Source organism: Odontesthes bonariensis, chromosome 15, assembly GCF_027942865.1.
Source record: "Odontesthes bonariensis isolate fOdoBon6 chromosome 15, fOdoBon6.hap1, whole genome shotgun sequence".
Lineage (NCBI taxonomy): Eukaryota > Metazoa > Chordata > Actinopteri > Atheriniformes > Atherinopsidae > Odontesthes > Odontesthes bonariensis.
This window is the reverse complement of record NC_134520.1, coordinates 1,391,799-1,409,002: the sequence shown is the minus strand read 5'-3', so window position 1 is coordinate 1,409,002 and position 17,204 is coordinate 1,391,799. Positions and strand designations below refer to the sequence as shown.

Here is a 17,204-nt window from a genome sequence, read left to right as displayed (position 1 = left end):
ACAAAATACCGGCTATTTACAATTTTGTTCCCACGAATTCGCCGCTAGTAAAGCTAGCCGCAGTGAGCAACGCACTTCCGGTTATGCCGTTTTGACTGCTCTCGTGTCTCGTCCCGTTAACGGAATTTGACCGTTCAAATGGCGATGGGCGACGTCACGTTACGTTGCATCTTGGGTAGTTTGAGTGTGACAAGTAACCTCATGATGAATACTCAACATTTCGGCGAATCTAGTATGCATCTAGTGTACATCCGGGAACTTAAAAAAGTATGACTAGTAGGAATAGTAGGAGAAGTAGGCGGTTTCGAACACAGGCTCTGTCTGCAGTCAGGGGTACTTGGAGTGAGCGGTGCAGTGAACCGGAAGTGCTTCTCACCTGCTTGACCCTTTCAGTATTGCTGACGAAGCTCTATGGAACTGAGGCAGAGCGGAGCCGAGCGCCCCAGTTTGATTTATAATTAACACACAGTAGTTTTCTTAACGTTGCTCAGAAAAACGGAACATTGCCACCATGACAACCATGTTTGCAGACACCATTCTGATCGTATTCATCTCTGTTTGTACAGCGCTGTTAGCCGAAGGTGGGTGAAGCTCCTCGACAGATAGGAAACCATAAGCAGGGAAGCGTGTTCCAGGCGTCCAGAGAAGCCTTTGGATCGTAGAATGTTGCATTAGTCTGACTCACACTCCTGGGGAACTGTGTCAGCGTTAATGCCATGTGTAAAATCATCATTTCTGTGTACCGGACCTTTGGTTACTAGTTAGAAGCGAATTTAGCTTAGCCGAGAAGGCTAATGCTTAACGGTTGGGAGTTCCGGTTACATTTTCACAATAAAATGCGTGGTGGGAAAAAAAAAAGACGATTCCTTAAGAAATGCTTTTCTTAATCCCTCCCATGTTTGCAAGTAAACCTGTGTTCCTTATTGGTGTAACCGTGACTAGACAAGTAGTAGCAGGTGTAAAAGCTGGGTAAATTATACAGGGTTTTAATAATAATGTTTTTGATTAAATATAATCTCTAATATCTGTCACTATTACCAAAACACTTGCACAATCTCCTGCTGCTCTTTTCCACAGGGATTACCTGGGTTTTAGTGTATCGAACTGAAAAGTACAAGCGGCTAAAGGCTGAAGTGGAAAAACAAAGCAAAAAACGTAAGTGAAATCCCAGTTTAACGTCCGGATTAGTTTTCATCTTCAGATTCTATGAATAACTCTTTGTTGCTCTTCTGATTACAGTTGAGAAGAAAAAAGAAACTATCACTGAATCTGCCGGACGTCAGCAGAAAAAGAAGATTGGTGAGGAATTAGTGAGCTGTTTGTGTCCTCGATGATAACAGGAAATCCTCCGTGCTCCTCTATACCTTCTAATGTTAGACAATATAATGTTGTGTGGGGAATGATCTGTATATCTATTGCAGAAAGACAGGAGGAGAAACTGAAGAACAACAACAGAGACCTGTCCATGGTGAGATTTGTTCACAGTTTAGTCCAATGCAATTTCTGATGTCCCTTTTTAATCTCATGTGTGCTTGTTTCATAGGTGCGCATGAAGTCCATGTTTGCTATTGGCTTCTGTTTCACAGCTTTAATGGGCATGTTCAACTCCATGTAAGTAGCTTATTCAGTTGAATGTTTTCTAAAAGGAGATGATAAAAGATGGGAGGAGGACAGTTCCACTGGAGACTAGTGTAAGCCTGCTGATCTGTCTTCTATGTTCAACAAGCAGTAAGCAACATCTGTTTGGTTGTTTCTGTCCAGATTCGATGGAAGGGTAGTGGCCAAATTGCCGTTTGTGCCGCTGTCCTACATCCAGGGACTGTCACACCGCAACCTGCTGGGCGAGGATTACACTGACTGCTCCTTTATCTTCCTCTACATCCTCTGCACCATGTCCATCAGACAGGTAACTTGTGTAATTGCAGCTGTGTGGTCATTCAGCCTCTTTCAGACAGCATGCAGCTGTTGCAGCTGTCTGAGTGTAAACGAATAATGTCTTGGTGGAAGACTACACTTCAGCCTTCCAGCCCAGGCTGTAAACACACAAAAGTACCGCACTTTGGTCAGGGTGTTGTGCTATTTTGGCTGTTTGCTTTTTGCAAGAGGCTTTCTTGGGTTTTTGAAAGTTGAAAGTTGGCCAAGATGAACATATTGGTCAGTGAAACTTTCAGACAGGCGCACAGAAATGGAAAAGCATGAGCAACAATGTCACCATTTTTCTCTCATGTTTGTGGATTTGACTTCAGACTGATGAAAAACAATGTGTGTCCATGAAGAGGCTGCAGAGATTTCCATATGTTCTTCCTTTGATTTTGTAGTTTACATACAGTCTTACGCAAGGAGTTCATCCCAGACCTCTTACAATGGAATAAAGTAATGGCTTCATTTTTATCACTAAGTTGAAAGCTGCCTAAATTGCACACGTTATCAACCCATTTTTAGGGTTAACGTGTTCAAATGTTTCTGTATGACGCTCACTGTCATTCAGATTCACTTAATGTGGAAACGGGCAGTGACATCACCCAGTTTTATGAGGAAGTCCCAGCTGCAACATATTTAGGTGCTGGCTCCCTCAGGCCAAACTCCAACAGTTTTCCTAAACAATGTGTTTGACAAACATCCAGCTTTACAAGCTTGATCAGGCTTTCTGTAATACATTTTACTTGGTAAATTTGTTGTTGAGGAAATGGTGTGATTTATAGTTCCGGAAAGGGGTGCAGCTTTTTTCTAGTTGAGAGTCCCGTAGTTGTCTTAGTGTTCCATCCACTGAAAATACTTATCTGTTGGTGCCAGTAATGATAAAGCCCAAGCATGAGCGCTGAGCTGAATATCTGCGTTAAGCATTGTCACATGCACATACAGAGAATGTTTTCCTTTTTGTTTCTGTGAGCCATTTTTTGCCGTCTGTCTTCCTCCCAGAACATTCAAAAGATGCTCGGCCTTGCGCCCTCCAGAGCTGCAACAAAACAAGCTGGAGGCTTCCTGGGACCTCCTCCACAAGCAGCTAAGTTTTCCTAACCCGCCTGCGGACATGGCGCCCCCTTCAGAGCGTAGACGGAACATGCGTGCTGGAGCAAACGTCTTACCCGTTGCAGCTACTGCCTGACTACTTTGTTGGACTTCACATCCATGTCGTGTTTATTTAACTTAAAAGCTGTCTTGATTAGAAATTAGAAGAGAAGTTGTTCTTAAAGTTCAGGTAATTTCCAAAGGTTACAAATGTCCACTGTGTACTCAACTCACACCTGTCTGATGCTTTGAGCTTTTAATTATTGACTGGCACAATGACATTGACCCACTTTCAGTATTACTGTATGTCATCTTCTCTATTTGTGTATCTTACAAATTAATAAATTTTTATGATTATATTTCCGTATGCTTTTAAATCTTTTTCCCACTTTATAAAGCCCCATTTCCTGTGATCTGCCATCTTTGTGATAATTAACCATCTTGTTAAAGGGATACGCCACCCCCAGGCCAAATTAAGTGTATCCCCGCATTCCCGAGACATAAATAAGTGTGTGGGAGCGTTTTCCTGGCGACCCAGGCATTGTCCGAATCTCACAGCACTGACCACTGCTTGGTTGCGCGTAATACATACATGCTAGCATCGCCAATCGAAATATTTCGCCCAACGTGAATTAATTTACTTGATTTACCTTCTAATTACTGTGTGAGTGGTGTACTTTCACATCGAGTGCAAATGACTGTGTAAATCTACACGGAAGGTTTGGTTTGCTCATGTCGGTTTGGGAACTAGTTTCCAGTGCGGAAAACACAGCCGAAGCACACTCCCCACAGCCGAAGCACACTCCCCGCTACGTCTTTGGGAATCTGGAATTTGGGAATTTTTTTTAAAACGGGTACGAAAATTATTGCGACCACACGGGGACGCTTCTGTGTCCTAATGAAAACGATGCAGTACACACGAAACACCTCTATGTGCGCTGTAAGCCACCCCCACCGGTTACACCAGAACAATAGAAGAAGCAATGCGCATGCGTGTACGCCCCTACTTCTACCAGCGCATCACCTGTAAATGTTCCTTCAACAACGCCGCTGTAGTTAGCAGTGTCTGCAGCAGTGCTGCTATCAATGTTGTGGAGTCCATGATGATCGCTGTCTGTCCTTGTTGTGTTGTCTTCTTCTTCCGGATTTTGAATGGAAGCCACTTTTTGGTCACTGACGTATGTGTATACGTCACTGCGTTAGCCATGTGGCTGTGACGCAGATGTAAACGAATCCGCTTTCGCTGTAACAATGGAAACGAAATGACGCCGTTCTCAGATCTTCCCACTCTGGAACCCGTTCTCCAAAACTATCGTTTTGGGGTAGTGGGAACGCCGGCTCCGTGTGGCCGCGACAGCCAAACGATAAGCAAAAGTATCGTTTACAGTGAAAAACGTTTTCGTGTAGCCGTAGCCTTAATTTGGCCTGGGGGTGGCATATCCCTTTAAGAGCAAGCCATTTCATGATATGACTCGTTATGTGATGAGCTGTTTCATTTAGATTTGTAAACTAGTTTTTATCAGAGACCTCTCTGAGTTTAGCTGTATTCATTGTTTCTGGAGACCAGAGACCCCCTGTTGCTGCTGAGGAGCACCCACCATAGTATAGTACTACCACCACCATGCCTCACTGCAGAGGTGACATTAGTCAAGTGATGAGCGGTGCCTGCTGTTCAACTGTTAGTGTTTGGGATTCTGATCAGCAGGAAACCCTCGCTTCGCCCCTCCGGCTTAACAATGTTGAGTGTATGAAAAACTAAAGTGTATTTACAATGGGAGGAGGGGCAAATGTGGCAGAGCCCCCCCACCCTGTTGGATAGACAGTGGAGCTGCTCCCAGACCCCAGCCTGAGCAGCCCGGCTGCCTGACCCAGAGCCTGCGGCCACAGGCCACCAAAGCCCTCAACTTGGCCAGACCCAGTAAATCATATAATTTTGATTATGCTACCGGTGATAAAAAGACTGAGGATATTCTATTACAATAAAGATCCAAAAGTGTATTTTATGTATAGGGCTCGGGCACACGCGTTGCATTCTGGGATATGGTCGCCATATTGGATGCACAATCTATCGTAAACAAACCGAGGCAAGACAGAATTTCAAGGAACAAACAGTGAGAGAAAAGCATGTTAAAATCGAAGAAAGGATGTGGGATATACCGGGATACATTACAGAAGGAAGCCAGAGATCGGTACATGCAGAAGATTGGCGTTATAAACGGACTGGACCCTTATGACATACCAAGCAAGGAATGGAGTGTCGACGAAGATTTACTGCCGAAGTTCACCCTTTCGGACATAATTGCGTATATAGTATGTGGTGTCAGTGCTTATACTTTGCAACAGTTTAAATTATAATGACATTTTACACTTTTGTCATGTTACTCTACTTGTAAATAAATAATGAAACACACACACTTGGCTGTATCTCAAAGCATATTTATTTCAGACGACTTCAACTTTGCACAACACTCCTGCTCATGGTGGTCAGAGTACAACATACAGACACAATCTTGTCAAAGAATGTTTTGTCTTCACCTACGCATGGCAAAACTATGTTGATAGGTACTTTTGCTGACAAAAAGGTGTTTCTGACAGTTCCAATCGCCCTTTCCATGTGAATTCGGAGATGGGCAATTTCCCTTGTATTTTCCACATTAAATTAAGATTAAGATCAGATTTATTGTCATGTATACATGCATACACACGAAATTTGTCCTCCGCTTTTAACCCATTGAGACATCCCTTGCTTCCAACTGACAGTGTCCTCTTGTGAAGGCGGGGATCTTTACCTCAGCACACAAAAGTCTGTAACTTACCAGAATGAAAATGCAGAGAACACACTCTCATCGACACCGGGATTGAGTGGAAAGTTATGCTTGGTCGTCTTACAGCAGCGATCCATGCTAGTCGACGACGCTTTGTTATCTCGGACCCTTGGTCTCCGTGGGTGCGCCTCCAAGCAGGAAACCGGTAAAAAGATAAACCATTTTATGATTCCCCCCCCCCATTCCTGTCACGGCTTGCGCTATTGCACCCCACGACACAGCAACGTGCGACCATAGACAATAAGTAAGATAGATAAACCAACGAAGAAAGTTCCAAGACCAGGCGGGAGTACGTCCTGCGCGCAGTGGAAAACAATGTAAACAGTTCTGCGCTTCCACTCTGGCCGCCGCTCACGTAGTGACGTCACATGCCCGAGCCCTATGAGTTACTGCCCCATGGAAGTATTATGAAGGGGCCGTAAGAAGCAGTCTGCATTAGAGCCTTAGATTGGGGCCTTTGATAGTGCTAAGTTTGGGCTTGCCGAGCTCTGCTTGGCGTTTTTTAAAGTCAGTATATAAATTACATGTATGAAAGTCAGTACTACGTCAACTATAATGTAGGATACACAATTAGACCCTCGAGTGTCTGTATTTCAACACGAAGGGGGGATACGTTACTCGACAAACACTGTTCACAGCGGATTTTTGTGTTGTGACTTTTGACCTGTCCGGGCCACCGTACATTACCGCCACTAAGTGGTATGAAAGTGTTAACATGTATAAGACAAAACAAATAAAAAAAATTCATTCTCTGAATCATTCCAAGTGGAGCAAGATAAGAAATGATGATCTAATAACAGACATGACTCGAACTTGGTTCTGTTATGTCTGAACTGAAACGGAAATGAGATGAAGAAGGGGGGGGGTCCTCTCTGCTCAGAGGGGCGTGGACTCACACACACATGAAAACACGACAACTCAAACGGTGGAGTTGAGAATACTTCTGTCATTCATTAGCGTCTTATCTCAAATCACATGCACGTGCTGCCTTTCCCCCAGTTAGCTTTGTGAGCGCGAGCATTTCTGCGCATTCTGCGGCAGCTGTCCGAACACCTAGCTTAATATTCTGTAAGATTTCCGAAAGTTTGAGCTGAGGAACTCCCACAGGTCTGAAAATGGCGCAGTCTATCCTGGACATGATGCCCGGGGCCTCCACGGGGACCGTGGCGGTCACGGACCCGCTGAACTTCTGGGCTGGGAAACGGGTCCAACCCAGGCAGCAGAAGAACGCCGAGCCCGTGTTCGAACCTGCAACCGGTGACTGACGCTTTTCTTTAACAATTATTCTAACGCGATAAAAGAAGTATCTAAAAAAGGGTCGTCTGGTCTAAAATGTAGAAGAAGGGGTTTTCTGCCTTCTCAGCACTTCTATGCTCTGGGGTTGACAGGGAGACCAGTTCCCCCTTCTCTGCTGGGCTGGGGGTAACTCTGGGGTTTTGAGCTGAATGTGTAATAAACAAAGGTTCAACACAAACGTAAAACCTGCTGTATTAGTTACTAATTCCGCATTACTTGATCTAAACTCTGCCACTCGTTGTGTGCTGTGTGTGCAGGGCGTGTGCTGTGTCAGTTGGTGCCCTGTGGAGCTGAGGAGGTGGAGGAAGCCATAGAGAGTGCCCACTCCGCCTACCTGAAATGGAGCAAAATGGCAGGAATGGAGAGGGCTCGGGTGATGCTGGAGGCCGCCCGCCTCATCAGGGTGAGATAATGTTGTGTCCTCAGCCTGCAGCCCGGGAAGCCATCCACTTTGGCCTCATTATTGTGCAACATGAATTCAAGATGGCTGTTGCAACAATGAAATGAGGCTCTAGTAACTCATTAAAAGCCAAAAGCTCCCCCTCCCGTTCCTGCTGGCCTGGATTTGAACACTATCAACTTTTTTATGGCCCTTTTGATGTCACATGGAGAAGTTGGGCTTTTCTCCAAATCCACACAAGTATTTCCACAGAATCACTGCAGAGCAGTATCTAAAAGCAGCCCAATGCTCTTTCTTTTTCTCCATTTTAAAAACAGGAAAGAAGGGAGAAAATTGCAAAGCTGGAAGTGATCAACAACGGCAAGTCCATCACTGAAGCTCTAGTGGACATTGATAGTGCCTGGCAGTGCATTGAGTACTATGCAGGCCTGGCTGGTACACTCGCAGGTGGGTCCACCGTCACTTTGTAGGAGAAGGGGGATTCACAGAAGTGAAGAAGCATACATTGGGTTGTGTTCTCGTTAACTGCAGGTCAGCACATCCAGCTGCCAGGCGGGGCGTTCGCTTACACAAGGAGGGAGCCTCTGGGTGTATGCGTGGGCATCGGGGCATTTAACTACCCCTTCCAGATTGCATCGTGCAAGTCGGCTCCTGCTTTGGCATGTGGTCAGTGTGCAACAGTCTGCGTCACATCAACTATTTTAACAGTCAGTGTAACAGCATGACTGCTGCTTAAAGATAAGGTGGACAGGATGGTGACGATAACAGTAAGAAGTCTTTATTTTGGTAAATAACAAAACGTCAGTTGGATCTTCAGTTGTCTTACAGTGCACTTTGAGATCATCATTTCTGCCGTCCTACATGGATATCAGTGGCAGCCACATCTGTCAGTAGCAGTTGTAAACTTGGGTTGTTTTGTCAGGTAATGCCATGGTCTTTAAGCCCTCCCCCATGACTCCCCTGACTGCTGTCATCCTGGCTGAGATCTACAAAGAGGCAGGGGTCCCTGATGGGCTCTTCTGTGTGGTCCAAGGCGGAGCAGAGACTGGCACCTTGCTCTGCCATCACTCCAAAGTTGCTAAACTCTCTTTCACTGGCAGTGTTGCCACAGGCAAAAAGGTACAGAAACCAGTCCGGTGCCACAGTGGCTGTGAAAGAGAAAGTACTCCCTTCTTGCAGTTGAGTTTTGAGGCTATCTGTCCGCCAGCTGAAGCTCGGTCAAAATCGTATCGTGCAAAAGGACAAAGATCCCAAGCACAGCAGCTGATCTAAAACACCAAAGGATCAAGGTGTTGCAACGGTCCAAAGCCCAGACTTTAACCTGGTTGACATGCTGTGGTGGGATGGTTAGACCGCAGTGCAGAGTCCTGGCAAACATCACATCATACAAAAAAAACCCACATAGAGTCATTACTGATAAATGTGGTTCCAGAAAGTATTGAATCATGGGTGGACTTAGCTTTTTGAATTGGTGTTGGGTAAATGTGCTGATCATTTCAGGCTGTAGTTACCTCATTTTAAGAATTTAATTTATTTTTTTTTAAATGTAAAACCTTGGAATTAAGAGGTTGAACCTTCTTTTTGACATGACTTCAGAATGAAAGAAGCACCATCCTATTTTTTTTTAAAATTTATTTTGTTTAAAAAAAAAAAAAAAAAAAAAGCACCATCCTAACTAAGAGCACCACCCGCACCGTCTTTGCTCTCAGGTCATGGAAATGTCTGCAAGAGGGGTGAAGCAGGTGACTCTGGAGCTTGGAGGGAAATCTCCCCTCATTATCTTCAAAGACTGTGATCTGGAGAACGCAGTCAAGGGAGCACTCATGGCAAACTTCCTCACACAGGGGCAGGTAGGACTGAAGGGTCAGCTATCCTTCATCACTCGCCTGACCTGACCCAAAATGACCCCTGCCGGCTTTTACAGAGTCAATGTCCCCCTGAAATGTGTAGGTGTGCTGCAATGGGACCAGAGTGTTTGTGCAGAAAGAGATCCTGCCACAGTTCTTTGAGAAAGTGGTCAAGCGGACCAAGGCCATCTCTGTGGGTGACCCACTGCTGGACAGCACCCGGATGGGAGCGCTGATCAGCAAGGCCCAGCTGGACAAAGTGCTGGGCTTTGTCAGTCAGGCCAAGGAAGAGGTGCGTTCATGGTCCTTGGGTTGTAGATCAGAATGTTTCTCTTGCACGAGAGTTTTGCAGTCATTGAAGGGGAACTACTGTGACACAAAAACATCTCCAATACTTCCAGTTTACCACAAAACAATGATACAAAGTTCAAATGTTCTTAGCTTCTATGATGTTCAGCTAATGTTTAATGTTTTAATCAGGGAGCCAGAGTGCTTTGTGGAGGAGAGCCAGTCGTTCCCAACGAGCCCAAGCTGAAGGGGGGCTATTTCATGTCCCCGTGTATCCTTGGTATGTGTGGAACACTCTGCTTCTGTCTGTCCACCATCTGCAGGCCTTGTGTCCCAGTGTTCCTCACACCTCATGCTTTCCACAGACAACTGCAGAGACGACATGACCTGTGTGAAGGAGGAGATTTTTGGACCGGTCATGTCCGTCCTACCTTTTGACACGGAGGAAGAAGTGATCCAGAGGGCCAACAACACCACCTTTGGATTGGCTTCTGGCGTCTTCACCAGGTCAGCAGAGTAAACCGACTCTGGTTTGTCGTTACTCAGCAGTTTGGTGCAATCTGTGATCAACGTCCTGACGCTTCGCTCCTAAAGATAATGACTTTATTGCATTACCCTGGTGGCATTTTCCTAGCTTTCATTGTGTAATGAGTTTCTCTGTTTTCTGTTGGTTATTTTCCAATCTGAAATCGTTCCTGTCCTCCACCTACAGGGATATTTCTCGAGCACATCGTGTGGCTGAGAACCTGGAGGCTGGCACCTGCTTCATCAATAACTACAACATCATGCCCATAGAAGTGCCGTTCGGAGGATACAAGATGTCAGGTAGGATGTTGTGACGTTTGTGTGCCGTTTGTTACCATTGACCTAAATCATGGTGTCATTCTGTTCTTTTGGGGCTTGACAGGCTTCGGCAGAGAGAACGGCCAGGTGACCATCGAATACTACTCCCAACTGAAGACTGTGGTTGTAGAAATGGGCAACGTAGAGGAGTACTTCTAAGCTCAACAAGTTTCCACTCGTATACAAGAAGAATGATGGAAACTATAAACATCTCCCTTTACTTGTGTGCTATGTGTGCACTTTCTGTAATAGCATTAACAAACCTTTAGGGTAAGAATTGAACAAAATAAATCGGGATGACTGGCTCCCTACACAATCCTGTATGTTCTCCACCTAAAATGTGCTGCTACTCAAGCATTACACGAGTAAATGTAGACACATTAATGTCAAACTTAAGGCTAGAGTGAGACAGAACCCACAGATTAAGTTTGTGGAGTTGGCACAGGGAGAATAAATCTGACAGGTTTTTTTTTTTTTTAATATACTGTATGCTTAATTGAAATCATGCTGGACAATAATTTCCTTACCATCACAATAAAATAATTTGTTTGCAAAGTCTCTTTTCATTGTTGCGTCTGAAACGGAGCGATGAACAGAGAAAATAAGTGATTCTTTCTCATACAAGGTGATACAAAGAAGTTTATTTTTGAAACTGCTTTGACATGAATAAATATGAAGGACAAAGTAGTTTTAACTTGGTTTGAGGGAAGCAATTAATTTAATAACAGAGTCCGTATTTGTTCATAACTCGTCAAAATAAGGTTATTTTAGTAAGAGCATAGTTTCAGGATATTAGACTGCCTAAGTACAGCAGGTTTCACAACAGGTTGGCAGAGGCTAGAAACGGGCATTATGGCAGGGTGTACGATTTCGCCATTAGCATTTACAATGGAGATGATTATTGGAGCTTCTAAGTGGGTTGTTGGTGGAGAGAGACGTCAGGATGTCATGCATCTTACACCAATTAGAGCATACATGGATGATATGTAGGTGGAACTAGAACTAGACTTGAATGATGGAGAGAAGGCAGTGCAGTTTGGGAAAGATGTTGCTGAGGGACTGGATAGAATAGATAAATCAGAGTTTCCAGGAAAGTTGAAGCTGTGGTGTTTGCAGTTTGGATTGTTTCCTAGGTTGATGTGGACACTGTCTGTGTATGAGATTCCATTATCTGTTGTAGAAAAAATGGAAAGATTAGTTAGCTTTTATATTAGGAAGTGGCTAGGTGTTCTTAGATGCTTAAGTACTGTGGCACTGCATGGGAAGGGCATACTCCAGGCTGATTCGCTAGTCACATGACTAATCAGCCATCACATCACATGATCGCCCTTGCTTTATTATTTATTATGCTTTATTATTTATTCTTCGGCGACAACAACTTGGTCCACGAAATTGTCCCACCATGCGCTGCTTCTTCCCGGTCTAACCCAAAAGCGGCGCTCCATGTACGGCTTGCGTTGCTGCAGTGGCTGGGTTCTCATCATAAAAGCTTGTTGAATCTGGCGCCTCCTTGCCACGTATTGTTGTGCACAGCGTACTACCAGCAGTAGGACATGGAGCAGGCTCCCAGGCTGATCGTGGTTGTTCATGATTCCATATTCTTCTCGATGACACAAATAGAAAGGAAGTGTGTAACTGAAGTAAAGCACGCCTGTTTGTTTTTAGTTTCCCAGCACTCAAGTCACATGACCAACGATACCAGCCTAGTGAATCAGGGAGGAGTACGTCCGCAGTAGCTAGAGCTCAGCACTGCGGATCCCCGTTTCACACCGTTTACAACTGCTAAAATCAGCATCGTATGCGAATGCTTACGTGGGCTCCGGCGTCTTTGAATCCTTCCACCTATGAAGTCGTTTTCCAGTATTTTAATGTAAATGGACAGTGCATCCACGATAGAAACGATATAGAAACAGATTAGTATAAACGGACCCTCAGACATACAGAGATTGTGGGTAATGTGCAAATAGGCCGGGGAGGCTTGGGGCTTGGCCCAGGCAAAGCAGTGTGAATAGAGCAGGTCCCAAGGAGAAGAGAAAGCTAGTTGTTGAGCAGATTCGTAGACAGGAGGAAATGTTAAGGGGTGCAAAGGCAGTGGCTCAGGCTAAGTCAAGTTTATTGGTATAGCACATTTCATGTACAGAACAATTCAAAGTGCTTCACATAAAATAAAAGCATTGCAGCAGGGAGTGGAAGAAGCATTAAAAAATACATAAAAGAATATAAAGAGAAACAAATAAAATAATTAAAATGATTGAAAACAAGCAACAGTCCAGATAAGTTCAAAGATATCGTGCAGATTTCATGCATAGACACATGAGAACAGAAATGTCTTTAACCTGGATTTAAAAATGTCTCCATTTGGTGAAAGTTTAATCTCCACTGGCAGTTTGTTCCACTTGTTGGCAGCATAACAGCTAAATGCTGCTTCTCCATGTTTAGTCTGGACTCTGGACTGGACCAGCTGACCTGAGTCCTTGGATCTAAGAGCTCTGCTGGCTTTATATTCTCTGAACATGTCACAGATTTTTTTTTGGGCCTAAAGCGTTCTGGGATTTGTAAACCATCAGCAGGCTTTTAAAATCTATTCTGTAACTGACTGGAAGCCAGAGTAAAGATATTAAAACTGCTGTGATGTGTTCAGATCTCTTAGTCCGGGTTAAAACTCCAGCAGCAGCGTTCTGGATGAGCTGCAGATGTTTAATGCTCTTTTTGGGAAGTCCAGTTAAAAGAGCATTACAGTGATGGAGTCTACTGGAGATGAATGCATGGATGAGTTTCTCCTGGTCTGTTTGGGAGAGGAAACCTTTAATTCTGTTGATGTTTCTGAGGTGGTAAAAAGCTGCCTTGGTGACAGCTTTGATGTGGCTGCTGAAAGTCAGATCTGAGTCTATCAACACTCCCAGGTTACCAACTCGCTCAGTGATTGTAAGGTCCCGAGTCTCAAGATATTTACCAACGCTGACCCTCTTCTCTTTGCTCCCAAACAGAATGATCTCAGTTTGGTCTTCATTTAATTGTAGAAAATTCTCTCTCATCCAGGTGTTTACTTCCTCCAGACACTGACACAGTACATCTGCTGGGCTGCAGTCGTCCGGTGACAGAGACACATAAAGTTGTGTATCTGAAGCCTGATTGAAAGTTATCAAGACTTCCACTTTCATTCATGCTGATCTGGAGACTGTGACGCTTTGCTTTGCGGTAAGACGTATTGCATCACTTCCTGTTACCTTGCTTGTGCACTGTGGAATTTCTTGCTCCGCTTGGAGTACTGATAATCACTTTATTTCTATCTATAACTTACACAATTTTGCATAGTTAAACTCTATAGCTTACAGTTCTGTTCTAACACACTCCTACAGATCTTCAATCTTTATTCTCACTTTTTAACGGTGTGTCTGGTTCTCTAGCGTAGCATGGCTACCGGTTCTCTTCCTCCTTCTCCTGCTTTCACCTGCTCCGTGTGTCAGATGTTTAGTTACTCCTCTGCCTCCTTTAGCGATAATGGTACATGTAACAAATGTAGTCTTTTTGTAGTTTTGGAGGCGAGGTTATCTGAATTGGAAGCTCGGCTCTGCACTGTTGAAAATCAACCGATAGCGAGCCAGGCCCCTTTTGCCAGTGTGGAGCCACCTAGCGTAGCTAGCTCAATTAGTCTCCCCCTAGCAGAACCTGAGCAGCCAGGATTACAACGTGGCTGGGTGACTGTCAGGAAGAGGCATAGCTCTAAAGTCAAGCCCGTTGTTCACCATCGACCTGTCCACGCTTCAAACAGATTTTCCCCACTCAGCGACACACCCGCTGAGGACAAAACCCTGGTAATTGGCAGCTCCATAGTCAGAAACGTGGCATTAGAGGCACCAGCGGCCATAGTCAAATGCATTCCAGGGGCCAGAGCGGGCGACATAGAATCCTATTTAAAACTGCTGGCTAAGGATAAACGTAAATATGGTAAAATAGTTATTCACGTCGGCGTTAATGACACCCGGTTACGCCAATCGGAGGTCACTAAAATTAATGTTGCATCGGTGTGTAATTTTGCCAAAACAATGTGGGACTCCGTAGTTTTCTCTGGACCCCTGCCAAATCTGACCAGTGATGACATGTTTAGCCGCATGTCGTCTTACAATCGCTGGTTGTCTAGATGGTGTCCAGCAAACAACGTGGGCTACATAGATAATTGGCAATCTTTCTGGAGAAAACCTGGTCTGATGAGGAGAGACGGCATCCATCCCACTTTGGAAGGAGCAGCTCTCATTTCTAGAAATATGGACGAATTTATTTGCCACCCTAAAACATGACAACCCAGGGCTCAGACCAGGATGCAGAGTTGTAGTCTTACACACTTCTCTGCAGCTTCCCACCTGCTGCTACCCACCCAATCAATTAACACAAAAGGAGCAAATCCTCTTGTGCAAAAAGAAATTATTAAAACAAAAACTTTAACTGAACAAAAACATCAAACTATTAAATGTGGTTTGCTGAATATCAGATCTCTCCTTTCCAAGTCTCTGTTAGTGAATGAGTTGATTTGTGATCATCATATTGATATATTTAGTCTTACAGAAACCTGGCTGAAACAGGAGGATCATGTTAGCATCATGTTAGCATCATGTTAGCATTAATGAAGCAACTCCCTCTGACTGTTTAAATGTTCACGTTCCTCGAACCACAGGCAGAGGAAGAGGAGTGGCAGCTATTTTCAGATCAGGGTTACTAATCAGTCCCAGACCCAAGATTAGTTTGAGCTCTTTTGAATCTCTGATTCTCAGTTTTTCCCACGCAAAGTGGAAATCCCAGAAACCTCTTGTGTTTGTTGTTGTGTATCGTCCACCTGGCCCTTATTCTGAGTTTCTGTCTGAATTCTCAGAGTTTTTATCCCAGTTAGTGCTGAGTACAGATAAAGTCATTGTAGTGGGTGACTTTAATATTCATGTAGATGTTGAAAATGATAGCCTGAATATGAACTTTAATTCTATATTGGACTCTATTGGATTTTCTCAGAGTGTTCACAGACCGACTCACTGCCTTAATCACACCCTTGATCTTGTGCTGACTTATGGCATTGAGAGTGAACAGTTAACAGTGTTCCCTCATAACCCTGTCTTATCTGACCATTTTCTGATAACCTTTGAGTTTACATTACTTGACTATACAGTTTCTGAGAAGAAATTTACATATAGAAGGTGTCTATCAGAGGATGCTGTAACCAGATTTAAAGAATTAATTCCATCATCCTTTTCTTCACTGCCATGTGCAGATATGACAGAGGACGACTACCTAAACTTTACTCCAGCAACACTTGACTCTCTTGTTGACAGCACTATAGTTTCAATGCGTACAGCACTGGACAATGTTGCCCCTCTGAAAAGGAAGGTAATCAGTCAGAAGAGGTTGGCTCCTTGGTATAATTCACAGCTGCGTGCTTTAAAGCAGACTGCAAGAAAGCTGGAGAGACAGTGGCGTTCCTCTAATTTAGAAGAGTCTCAGTTAGTCTGGAAAGATAGTTTAATAACGTATAAGAAAGCCCTTCGTAAAGCTAGAACTGCTTATTGTTCATCATTGATAGAAGAGAATAAGAATAATCCCAGGTTTCTTTTCAGCACTGTAGCCAGTCTGACTAAGAGTCCGAGCTCTGCTGAGCCAGTTATTCCTTTAACTCTCAGCAGTGATGATTTCATGAGCTTCTTTATTAATAAAATTGTTTCTATCAGAGAGAAGATTGATGGAGTCCTTCCCACTATTATCAGTGATGTATCATCAAGTACAGCAGCTTTAGAAGTATCTTTAGAACCTGATTTATATTTAGACGGCTTCTGCCCAGTTGATCTCTCTGAACTAACAACAGCAATAGTCTCTTCTAAACCATCAACTTGTGTTTTAGACCCAATCCCAACCAGACTGTTCAAGGAGGTTTTCCCATTAATTGACACTTCCATATTGGATTTGATCAATCTGTCTTTGTTGACAGGATATGTACCTCAGACTTTTAAGGTTGCTGTAATTAAACCTTTACTTAAAAAACCTACTCTTGACTCAGAAGTGTTGGCTCATTATAGACCTATATCCAATCTCCCTTTTATGTCTAAAGTTCTTGAAAAAATAGTTGCAGCTCAGCTTTGTGATCATTTACACAGAAATAATCTGTTTGAAGAGTTTCAGTCAGGATTCAGAGTGCATCATAGCACAGAAACTGCACTGCTGAAAGTTACCAATGATCTCCTCTTAGCCTCTGATAGCGGACTTGTGTCTGTGCTTGTCCTGTTGGATCTCAGTGCTGCATTTGATACGGTCGATCACAGTATCTTATTACACAGACTTGAACATGTTATTGGGATTAAAGGAACTGCATTAGGCTGGTTTAAGTCATATTTATCTGATAGATTTCAGTTTGTTCTTGTAAATGAAGAATCTTCCTCACACACCAGAGTAAGTCATGGAGTTCCCCAGGGTTCTGTGCTTGGACCGATTCTTTTCACTTTATACATGCTTCCATTAGGTAACATTATTAGACAGCATGGCATAAATTTCCATTGCTATGCTGATGATACTCAGCTGTACTTATCTATAAAACCAGATGAACCCAATAGGTTGGTCAGACTACAAGCATGTCTTAAAGACATAAAGACCTGGATGACTCAGAACTGTCTGCTTCTAAATTCAGACAAAACTGAAGTCGTTATCTTTGGACCTGAGCGT

The 17,204-nt window shown here is 43.8% G+C and overlaps 2 protein-coding genes across 2 annotated transcripts; both read left to right on the top strand.

Annotated features, from left to right (window-relative positions):
• Positions 1-289: 289 nt before the first annotated feature.
• Positions 290-3,368, top strand: tmco1 (transmembrane and coiled-coil domains 1). Its single transcript, XM_075484586.1, has 7 exons — positions 290-581; positions 1,078-1,155; positions 1,240-1,299; positions 1,422-1,468; positions 1,544-1,611; positions 1,762-1,906; positions 2,920-3,368. Exons 1-7 carry the CDS (start codon positions 512-514, stop codon positions 3,016-3,018), a joined length of 567 nt encoding a protein of 188 aa, XP_075340701.1. The 5' UTR covers positions 290-511; the 3' UTR covers positions 3,019-3,368.
• Positions 3,369-6,713: 3,345 nt separating this feature from the next.
• On the top strand, positions 6,714-11,063 carry aldh9a1a.1 (aldehyde dehydrogenase 9 family, member A1a, tandem duplicate 1). The gene is made up of 11 exons (XM_075484585.1): positions 6,714-7,091; positions 7,388-7,533; positions 7,848-7,977; positions 8,062-8,196; positions 8,453-8,649; positions 9,240-9,380; positions 9,481-9,669; positions 9,858-9,945; positions 10,031-10,172; positions 10,378-10,490; positions 10,573-11,063. Exons 1-11 carry the CDS (start codon positions 6,950-6,952, stop codon positions 10,665-10,667), a joined length of 1,518 nt encoding a protein of 505 aa, XP_075340700.1. The 5' UTR covers positions 6,714-6,949; the 3' UTR covers positions 10,668-11,063.
• The last annotated feature ends 6,141 nt before the right edge of the window (positions 11,064-17,204 follow it).

Coding starts and splice junctions, on each gene's coding strand:
- tmco1 (XM_075484586.1), top strand. CDS start 512: ATGACAACCATGTTTGCAGACACCATTCTGATCGTATTCATCTCTGTT. Junction 1,156..1,239: donor GGAAAAACAAAGCAAAAAAC/GTAAGTGAAATC, acceptor TTCTGATTACAG/TTGAGAAGAAAAAAGAAACT. Junction 1,612..1,761: donor ATGGGCATGTTCAACTCCAT/GTAAGTAGCTTA, acceptor GTTTCTGTCCAG/ATTCGATGGAAGGGTAGTGG.
- aldh9a1a.1 (XM_075484585.1), top strand. CDS start 6,950: ATGGCGCAGTCTATCCTGGACATGATGCCCGGGGCCTCCACGGGGACC. Junction 7,092..7,387: donor CGTGTTCGAACCTGCAACCG/GTGACTGACGCT, acceptor CTGTGTGTGCAG/GGCGTGTGCTGTGTCAGTTG. Junction 10,491..10,572: donor CGGAGGATACAAGATGTCAG/GTAGGATGTTGT, acceptor GGGGCTTGACAG/GCTTCGGCAGAGAGAACGGC.